General features: G+C 43.5%; 1 protein-coding gene across 1 annotated transcript; it reads left to right on the top strand.

The window, feature by feature from the left end:
• The first annotated feature begins 273 nt into the window (after window positions 1–273).
• On the top strand, window positions 274–10,833 carry acad9 (acyl-CoA dehydrogenase family, member 9). The gene is made up of 18 exons (XM_038696968.1): window positions 274–520; window positions 1,332–1,425; window positions 1,514–1,615; window positions 2,842–2,948; window positions 3,122–3,222; window positions 4,479–4,557; window positions 4,659–4,830; window positions 4,929–5,002; window positions 5,088–5,163; window positions 5,252–5,322; window positions 5,412–5,531; window positions 5,612–5,740; window positions 6,277–6,356; window positions 6,834–6,960; window positions 7,046–7,123; window positions 9,240–9,368; window positions 10,220–10,292; window positions 10,577–10,833. Exons 1-18 carry the CDS (start codon window positions 338–340, stop codon window positions 10,675–10,677), a joined length of 1,896 nt encoding a protein of 631 aa, XP_038552896.1. The 5' UTR covers window positions 274–337; the 3' UTR covers window positions 10,678–10,833.
• The last annotated feature ends 11 nt before the right edge of the window (window positions 10,834–10,844 follow it).

Genomic DNA, 10,844 nt, shown 5'->3' on the forward strand with positions numbered 1-10,844 from the left:
ATGCAGGAGGAAAATTCCAAAACTTAACCATAAGCCTATAGTGGATTTTGTGCGGAGAATGGTTGGTCAATTAAATTCCATTGTCTGTAAAGTTCAGTTAATAAATCATCCAGAATATTTCAACATTTTTTGCAGGGGTTTTTGTCAGTATTTTTACACCGTGCATCAAACCCTTTCTCTGGTTTGAGCCAGTCTATTCATGTTTGTTGAAGTGAAAGATCTTGTTTACGACGGTCTTTAAAGATAAATCATCTGTACGTCATCAGCATGAGACAGAAACGGGTGAAAGGTATCCTGGTGGTTGCGGACTACGCGAAGTGGAGGTCTCTGCAGAAGAATGATGAATGTAAACAGATTTGTCGTTTTATCGAAAGCTGCTCAGGTCGGAAAGCGGCTGCTCGCCTGTAACGCGACGCATGCTGGGAAAGAAGTGCCAAACCGTCAGCAGCGGAGGGACTTCAGAACTCACACGAGAAACCTCGCGTACGCCAAGGATCTGTTCCTCGGTCAGGTGAACAAGGTAACGAAGAGATGAGTCAGAGTTACTGCGATGCTTTCTTACTGGTCGGTCAGACTGTCGGTCAGACTGTCGGTGTGTTGGATCGGAAACCGAGCTTAGCGTTAACAGACTCCGACACGAAGCCTCAAACGCAGCACGTCCTGGAGATGCTGTGCGTTCAGGTCACCCGGTGTGTGACCCGGCGGTGTGTGACCTGAACGCCTGTTGAACTCGGCCTTGTATAAAGAAGTTTCTGAGGTGAAAGCAGTATCGCTAAGTGTTCCTTCTCTCGAGCATTGTCCCAGTGAAACTTTCATTCACATCATATTCATAATTCAAGCTTTTATCAGTTCATAGTTGTGGGAACTATATGTGTACTGCTTTTTTGATGGAGTAACTTTCTTAAGTGTCTCCATGTATCTGTACTCATGCCTGCCTTTGTGCTGCTGTAACACCCCCAGTCTGTGGGGTCAATAAAGGGCTGTCTTATAAAACCAGTTTAGAAAGCTGCAGCTGTTATTTCAGTGTGTCAGATACATAGACATAATTTAGGTAAATTAGCCTCTGATTGGATTCGGCACAGCCAGATACTCTTAATTAAAGCATCCCTAAGCACATGCAGTGAAGTCAGGAAACCGGGGATTTGGGGGAGGCACTGGTGAACGTCTGTCTGCGAAATTCAGGGAAAGAAGATCAAGATGCTCTTTTTCTCTTGTTTTGTATTTCTTCTGAGTGATTAAACTGTAGTGAAGGTGCAGTTTTCAGAAGCAGAGCGCTTTTTGCTGTAAGGAGCTGGCAGTTTCTGTTCTAACGTGGTCTGTTCCTCCTGCAGGCTGAGGTCTTCCCTTACCCAGAAATTGGAAATGAAGAACTGGAGGAGATCAACCAGCTTGTTGCACCGGTGGAAAAGTTCTTCAACGAGGAAGGTGAGAGAGGAGACATGCTCGAATCACGATCTTGCATCTTGAGTCATTTGATAAACTGACCGTGAAAGACTGTTGGCTGTGATTTCAGTTGACTCAGCAAAGATTGACCGAGAAGCCAAAATCCCTCCAGAGACTCTGAATGGGTTGAAGGAGCTCGGGCTGTTTGGAATCATGGTTCCTGAGGAGTACGGTAAGATCAGTGTGACCTGGACCTGCTTCCACCAGCTGTTTGTACATTCAAAGTTATAACAATTTACACCGGTCTCCCTGGCTAAATAAATGTTAGATAAATAAAATAAAACATGACTGAATGAAAACAAGTTTGTACATAGAGATGACCTGTGTAGGTAGATTTTACTGTCTTTGGACAGAGCCACGCTGGGCAAAGCTCAGTGGCTGCTGACTGCAGCGTCACATTTAGCATACAGAGAGGGGTATCGATCTTCTCATCTAGCTCTCGGCAAGAAAGCAGATAAGCAGCTCTCCCAAAATGCCGAACCATTCCTGAAGTTATCAGCAACAACCAACGCATACAGAATAAAAGCCATTAAACTAAGTCACTGTGATCTCTAACAAATGTCAAGTCACTGTGAACTGATTTTCATAGTGTGCAACTGCTTCTAACAGTTACTTTGGTTAAGGTTACCTTAAATGATCTTGGATTGAGGAGAACTGCTGCCTCAAAACCAGACATCACATGAAAAATTCATTAAATTCCAACACATACATGTGCGAACCTTAGCCTGAGATACAACAGCCAAGCAAGTCAGTCACAAGCCAGGCGCTCTGTTGAAGAAGCCTTCCACCTCAAAACCTACACACGTGCTTAGTGCCTCAGTTACAAACACAGCCTCCAGTTACGTGAGGGCCCCCTCTGTCCTGTCAAATTTTGACTTGATGGTAGCGCTAGATGAAAAGTTAAGGGACAAGCTGATAACAGTCTATCCTGAGGGGATCACCAAAGCCTTCAGGATTCATCCTCTAAGAGCTGTGGATGTCTGTAATACTTGAACAATATTTGGATAGATTGACGTTTTATACAGTTTGAACCAAAGTGATGGACAGGCCCTGCTACAATGAGGAAGTGTTGCATTGACTATTTCAGCCACATGCAGGGAATAAACGTGGGATATTTAAATGAGGAAGTTCAGCTGTTGGGTGTTTACCAGATAGCCTTTTATTGTTTGTATTTTAATTGCAGGGTCCTCGTGTGTGGACTGTGCAGTTCATATATCACAGTTTTAATTCATGCAACATGAGTTACACATGGATCATAAGGCCATTTCCCTCTACATCACAGAAACACAATCCTTTTGTTTAAAATGGCACTGTGCCTAACTTAGAAGCCAGTCATAGCCCTACCGTGTCTTACCAGCACAAGTTGAAGGCAGTGTCTTTTTTTTTTTTTCACCCCAGGGGGTCTCGGATTGTCCAACACCATGTATGCACGACTGGCAGAGATCATCTCATTAGATGGCTCTATTGCTGTAACACTCGCTGCACATCAAGCCATTGGATTGAAGGTAAAAACGGGTTTAGGTTCTGTGCTCGTTTGGATCATCGTCTGCGTGTTTGTCATGTGGGGAAACTCGAGAGAAAGTTTCCGTCTGTGGTAACACAGCTGGTATTGTAGCGATGAGTGAGGTTCTCGAGGGGTTCCTCTGTGTGGTGTGCTAACAGCTGTTTGGTGTTTCAGGGGATTCTGATTGCAGGAAATGAAGCTCAGAAGCAGAAGTACCTGCCTAAACTGGCCTCAGGCGAACACATCGCAGCCTTCTGTCTGACGGAACCTGGAAGGTAAAGGCCTTCCACCTCATTCACATCTCGGTCACTGTCGCTCTGCAGCGGCAGTTCTGTTCATATCATTTGGTCAGTCCTGTATGTTGTGCTATTCTGGTAGCCTGTATAGCGTTAACATAACAAAACAAAGCACTCTGTGTGTGCTCCTTGAGGTCTCAAATATCTGCTCATTTTACAAACATTTTAAACTGAAAAAACATGTCTTGGTCTGCCACAGCTACATGTCTGCTCTGTAAATCACTCTATGGCAAGTTTAGGGGTGCAGATTATGCGATCCATGAAATCTCTCAAATGTACACCTCCTCATGAATGCGTGGCGTTCTTCAGGATAAAACGAGCGACTTAAGACAAATTCTGCAGTGAATCCGACTTCGGACACTCGTATGTGCAAGCCTCACAGGAAGTAACTAAGAGAGGTTTAGGAGAAGAATACTGCATAAAGCTGCGCAGGAACGGCCAGAGCGGAAGCACAGCCGGCCCTGGTTCTCCCACGTCCTCGCTCCATGGCTGCGGGGGCTCCCCAGCACAGATCTCTGCTGTTGTCCCTTGGGGCGGGGCGTGGCTGTCCCAGGGGCGTGTGGTCTCGAGTGCTTTGCGCTCTGGGGGGTTGCGGGGTGCCCAGACTGCTGGTGTTCTTACCTGCTTACTCCAGGGGCCAGTGCAGTGTCCCACTCCTACTAACTAACTAACTAACACAGAGACACACACAAATAAATTTAGGTTGTCCGTAGGTAGTTGCATTATTCTTTATGTCAATAATATTGTGCTGTGTTGTTTATTTATTTTTCTTTTCATTCTCCCTCAATTGTTTTCAGTTGTTTATTGCTGTTGCCCCCCCCCCTTAATATTAATTAATTAAATAATAATTGATAATAAATAACTTAATTAAATAATAAAGAAGACAAAGGTGTCTTTTAAAACACTTGTTAAAGTAAAATCTGTGTGGAACAACATGGTATCCAGCTCATCATACTGGGCCAGGCTGCTGGGCAGGACAGGGTTAAAAAAAAAAAAAGAAAAGAATCTGTGGCTGGACATGCATAACAGACCATTTTAGAAGCAAAATCCATAACACAAAGACAAACATCACCAAATTAACTACAAATAAATCAAAAGAGGACAGTTAGTCTATCAGTTGTTTTACCAGTGAACAGACTGGCGGCTGGAATGGCTGCCACAGGTGCATCTACTAAATCCTGACCTGGTCTGTACTGTTGGATTATCTTCACTGACGTTCACTTTGATCATTTCAGTGGAAGTGATGCAGCCTCCATTAAGACCCGCGCAACTCTGTCAGAAGACGGAACACATTACCTGATCACTGGCTCAAAGGTGAGAGGAACCAGGCTCGCAGATGTTTATTCTGGGCTTCAGAAGTGACATCGCAGTCCTCTCCATTATTCGCTCTCGTGTCTTTCAATTTTTGTTATCAGATTTGGATTTCAAACGGAGGCATGGCAGACATCATGACAGTGTTTGCCAGGACGGAGGTGGTTGTAGATGGTGTGAAGAAAGATAAGATTTCTGCATTCATCGTGGAGAGGGCTTTTGGGGGCATCACCAGCGGCAAGCCTGAGGACAAACTGGGCATCCGGGGCTCCAACAGTAAGCCTCTCATGAGTTTGGATAAAAAGATGAACACGTGGGAGTGGCCGCTGTAGACCGTGGGCCTTTTCATGTCAGTTTTATTTCAACTTTTTCAGCTTGTGAGGTGTCCTATGACAATGTTCCAGTGCCGGTGGAGAATGTAATAGGAGAAATAGGTGGTGGATTCAAGGTAAGCTTTAACCTGCCCTCAGCACAAACTGTTATAGACGACAGGATCTGCAAGGCTGCACTGATTTGTGCACTGTGTTGGACAGGTTGCCATGAACATCCTGAACTCTGGGAGGTTCAGTATGGGCAGCTCTTCAGCTGGAATGATAAAGAAGCTAATAGGTAAAAAGCCTTACTCGTGAAGAGTTTATATGTGTGGGTTTTGAAAAATGTCTTCATCGTGACACCACCTCTGTCTGACTTTCTGCAGAGATGACCTCTGAGTACGCTGCAACCAGGAAGCAGTTTAACAGAAGTCTGAGTGAATTCGGCATGATTCAGGTACAATGGACTATGATGGACATTATGAATGATCACCTCCTCTCAGTCTGGTCTGAAGGGAATGCGCTGTGCTTGCTCGGTTACTGCAGGAGAAGTTTGCAGTGATGGCCCTCAATGCCTTCGTGATGGAGAGCATGGCGTACCTGACAGCAGGGATGATGGACAGACCGGGGCTTCCAGACTGTTCTCTAGAGGCCGCAATGGTCAAGGTACACAGCCTTGTCAACTTTGTTTATATCAAACCAGTAGAAAACAAAATGTCTCTGTGTATTCTCTATCTTCTGTTCAGGTGTTCAGCTCAGAGGGAGCCTGGATTTGTGTCAGTGAAGCTCTTCAGGTCCTCGGGGGTCTGGGTTATACTAAGAACTACCCTTACGAGCGCTACGTTAGGGACTGTCGCATCCTGCCCATCTTTGAGGTACTGTAATAATTAGTTTTGGTTTTAGATTCAATCTGAAGAAGGTTCTGAAACAACATTTAGTTTGTCAGTTTTAGAATGAATCAGTTAAATATAAATTTTATTTACTTGGTGGCGACTCAAACATGTTTCAGGAGCATGAGACTTGGAGGTGTCTGGGTTCAGCCATAATGTACTGTTGGTTTGTTCAGTAAAAGGCCAGCAGGTGGCACATCGGACTTTGGAATCAAAGGTCTTACATGAATTAAATCTTAAATGGACTGAGCAGACCTGCAGCTTTTCAGCCATTAAACATGTTTTCTGTGTTTGTCATGAGGTGACAATCAATCAGAATTTCACTGTGATTTTCCATGTGTAAGACCCTCAATTTGGAGCTCTTGTAAATATCAAAATGTAGTGTGGTGCCCTGTGATACCTCAGTACACCCCCACCCCCACACAAACACACCACCTTTTATGTTGCGTTCTTCGCGGGCTGCGTCACCACATACACATAGTATAATAAAGTCATTTTTACATTCTGTGCTGTGTTTTCAGGGGACCAATGAAATCCTGAGGATGTACGTCGCTCTCACTGGAATGCAGTATGCCGGCAAAGTCCTTACAGGGAAAATAAAGTAAGAATATGAAGGTTGTGTGAAGCTGGCAAATGTTTTTTTTTATATAAAACTGAAATTGTGGCATATGACAAGATATAGATTGGGATTTTGGTTAGTTTAATATTTTGTTTAACGCTGCATTAATGGCTGCATTTATTTCCCCGTCTTGGCCACTACAGGGCAGACCTACAAAATGACTTAAAAATCACATATGTGTTTGACATATTGTGACTTTATAAACTTGAGAAAAATATGTGACACTAGCAGCTAAATGCTCTTCATGCTGGTCGCTAAGCTTGTCAGCTGTCTTGTGCTGATCAGGTAGTGTGTACGGGTGGCTGCAACACAGATAAAATGTCATTTTCAGAGCTGTGTGGCCATGATGGCTTCATTATTGATTTGCTAGTGTGTAAATGGTCTTCTCTAAAATACCATCACAACGTTGTGTAATAAGTAAACCAGTCTTTAGTCCCTCCATCTCTGCTCTGCCTGCAGGGAGATGAAGAAAGGAAATCTAGGTCTTGCTTTGGGTATGGTAGGCAAGAAACTGAGGAACTCATTCGGAGGTTCAGTGGACCTCGGCCTGACTGGGAAAGATGGAGTGGTGCATCCCAGCTTGGCGGTAAGAAACTTTTAGAAAACCCGTGTTCTGCAGGCGTTAGATTAAATCATTGCTTCCAAGAAGCTCAGGAGTTCTCTGTCTACAGGAAAGTGCAAAGAAGTTGGAGCAGAATGTCAACCTTTTTGGATCGACTGTGGAGAGCCTGCTGTACAGATATGGAAAGGTAATATTTGATTGAGTTTACATTCTGGAGAAACAGCTGTGGGATTTTCCTGCTCAAATGTTTACAGTTCTTTTGAACAAAATTTCCATTTGTTTCAAACGGCTGACAGTAGAGATCTGTTCATATCTTCCAATCAGTGTTTCTGAGGCGGTGTTGGTCTGTTCGCCAGCTGCTCCCAAGTGTTCTCTTTTTCTTCCTTCACTGTGCTTTTGTAATCATGGCTTTCCCAAAGAAGCTATAAGCCTCATGGAAACAGGTCAGCTTTCCAGATCCCTACTTCCTGTATCAATTGCCTCCATTTTAAATCCAGTACATGAGAATTGTCCTCTGAGGGCTTTCATCACACCGCACTCTTCAGCTGCTGAAGACAATGACCATTAAAGTTCAAACTGTTTAAATCAAAGTAGATAAGCCCTGTAAGTTTAATGGTCAACAATGAGGTGCAAGTTCTTGTTTTTATCTTTTTTTCTCTAGACCACTGTTCTTTTTAACCAATAAAAATCACATTGGGAAACCAAGATACTGGGGCACAATTATTAAAGGCAGAATGAGGGGGATTTTCCAAAAAAAACACTTGAAAACATATAGACTCTCAAACAAAATACTCTTTCAATCATCAGTATTTATTTTTTGTGGGTATAAAAATAGCGAGGCGAAACGGCAAGCAGACAAAGCTCATTTCAAGAGCGTGAATCTGTGGGTGGCTTTCACCCGCTGCGAGCACTGAAGGAGAGGATGGAGATGAAGAGCGACAGGGAGTCTACCTGTTTTCTGTTAGACAGGTACCTTAGTTAGCTTAAATAAAGTATCCCTCTGTCAACCAACACAAATAACTTCCCATTTTGATAAAATAACCCTTGAGCCCTGTAGTGAGTAAGCTGATCGTCGGAGACTCAGGGATGTAGTGATGAGCTGTATAGGGTAGCTGATGATGACGTTGAAGAACTGATACAGCAGCAGCGCTGTGATATACAGAACTGAGCCAGGAAGGAGGGGCCAACTTTGTTTACAAACTGCAAACGACAAATCTTTCTCATTCCGCCTTAAAGAAAGATGGACTAATTGGAGGCAGCAGGGCTTCTGGTCGTACAGCAGGTTGGCCATTAACTGTAGGGCTGGTTTCTTTAAGCAATACAATGAACGCCCAACTGCTGCTGGTGTTTATAGGGTGAGGGAAGTTGCTTTGGCCAAAGCAAACATGAGCAGTCGGACGATTAGGCATGTTGAAATGTCGTAATAATTCCCCCGTTGCACAGAAAAACTGTGTGCACAGTAAGTACAGTGGGGCTGTGGCTCAGGAGGCAGAGCGGGTTGTCCACTGATCACAGGGCTGACGTTCAGCACCTTACAGGGTAGCTCACTGCCATGGGTGCGCAAGTGTATGTAAGATAAAAGCACTATATAAATGCAGCCTTTCAACATGTAGGACAAAACGGAACCAGGAAGTGGTATTGTAACCTGTGATGGATGATTACAAGCGGGAGTTTGTACTCTTGATAATCTGCTTGTGTTCCCACATCACAGCAGTTAACTTGGGACAGCGTACGGTGTTATTACTGATAGAACGAAGACCAAGACTATGAAAAGAAGACCCATGTTATAATAAACTGGAATTCTCCTTTAATTACCAAACATGCTAACGTTAGTAGCTTGAAGTGGTTAAAGGCTTGACTGTGTGTGCTGTAATACATGTGGGGTGTCCTCTGGATGAGCTACGGGATTCAGGCCCTCATAAAGCTTTAAATCTGCCAAAAGAAGAGCATCCCATTCCCACTAACTTAGACTCCATGTCACATATTAGCCCAGATGTGATCCTGGTGTCTGTATGGTCTCCAAACACAGGAAGTAATTAATCACATCTTGAGAGCAAAATCCAAACTGTTCCCTAAGCAGCAGTGAGTGAGGGCTCCAACCAGAACGAAAAGAGCTACCAACCACCAGTACGCAACAAGAACAAATGTTCCTGTCGAAAGTCTTTCCTGATAAATTATCAACTGATACAGTTTCCCCCGCTGTATTATAGAGACTAACTTACGTAGAAGTAATTTTAATAATTTCTGAGGTCGGAAACGGTCGATGATTGATGTGTCCTTGTTTTATCCATTGATGTTGTCAGACCATAGTGGATGAACAGCTCGCCCTGAAGAGAGTAGCAGATGTGCTGATCAACATCTACGCTATGACAGCTGTCCTGTCCAGAGCCAGCCGCTCCATCAGCATTGGCCTCAGGAATCACGACCACGAGGTAACAAGAACCGTTACAGGCCCGGCTACAAAACGAGTCAGAGTAGAGGAAGTGCGTTCATGGTCACAACTTCAAAGGTTATAGCCCTCCTATACATGTGGAAATAATATCTGTCTTGAATCAAGATCTCTGTTTTTCCATTTACCTCACCAGATCGGTACACACACACACACACACACACCAGTTCTTCTATATTTACGCCATTTCAAACTGACAGTAAACAGTTGGCCCTCTCAGTCGCAGCCTGAGGTGAAGAGGGACCCAGGATGGCAGAGTGTTAACACCAACTGTAGACTGGTCCTGTGTGTAATCAGAAACAGTGACGCAGAGCAACCAAATCCTCAACACAGAGACAAAGAAGGCCGTGAATGCTTTGTATTATCCTCTTCTGTGTTTCAGATGGGAAGCCCTATTCCTCCCCGCTGTAGCTACAGGCCTAAATGTCAGCAGGCATGCAGTGGTCCACCTTTGTCCTGTATAGAAAACACATACACGGATCCTGTCTAAGGGAATCTTTACAAAGAGTAATTGATGTGTTTGTAAGAGTGAAATGTTTTGCCTGAGGATCACAGCAAGATTCCAGATTCTGAAATATTTTGAAGGCAAATATGGGTTCAGTCATCACGCTGTCTTTCAGTTTAGTTCCACTGTGAATCGCACAGTTGTTTGTATTTCTGTATCTGTTCACATTAATTACACTTAGAAACAGATGGGTTATTTATGAAATTGATGAGTGTTGTGTCTACATTTTGGATTTTTATGATTTCATTTCTGATCTCCCGTTGGATTCAGGTCTGCTGGTTTTGATGAATGAGTGGTGTTCTTTTTTTTTTATTTTTTTTTTTTTCTAGGTGCTGCTCGCAAACACATTCTGCAGCGACGCTTTCTTCAAAAACAATTACTTGATGACTCAGTTGCAAAAACGTAAGTACAACACAAAACAGTAATTGAGAACAGCCCCTTGCCTTTTTTTATTGCATCTCAAGTACAAAAGACTTGCATGTGTTGTGGAATTTCCCCACCAAACCCTACATACCAACACTCAACCCCCCCCCGCTTTTCATTTTCACACTGTGCGTGTTTTTTTAATGGCCTGTATGTAATCCAGAGTTATACGGTGACATGATCCAGATAGATGAGAATGTTGTGATTTGTATTTAACCAATGAAAGAGGCTTGTTTTGTAATTCCCATCTCAATCCGTTCCAGACTCTCCTGAGAACAACGATGCCAACATCAAGAAGATCGCCAGGGAGGTCTTGGAGAACAGAGCCTACGTCTGCTCTCACCCTCTTGAAAGAACATACTGAGCTCTCCCATGCGATAATACACTCTCCTCTATTCTGACAAAATGGACGAGTCCAATTCGCAGTCCCAATAATTTGTCTTTTGTCTTCAATTGGTATTTCCTTTTGTTTGACATTATATGTACACTTAATTAATAAATTAAGAGATTTATGTTTATAGTATCTGTATT

This window comes from Micropterus salmoides, unplaced genomic scaffold (assembly GCF_014851395.1).
Source record: "Micropterus salmoides isolate LMB-PRFRI ecotype aquatic unplaced genomic scaffold, ASM1485139v1 Ms_hic_scaffold_4, whole genome shotgun sequence".
Taxonomy (NCBI): Eukaryota; Metazoa; Chordata; class Actinopteri; order Centrarchiformes; family Centrarchidae; genus Micropterus; species Micropterus salmoides.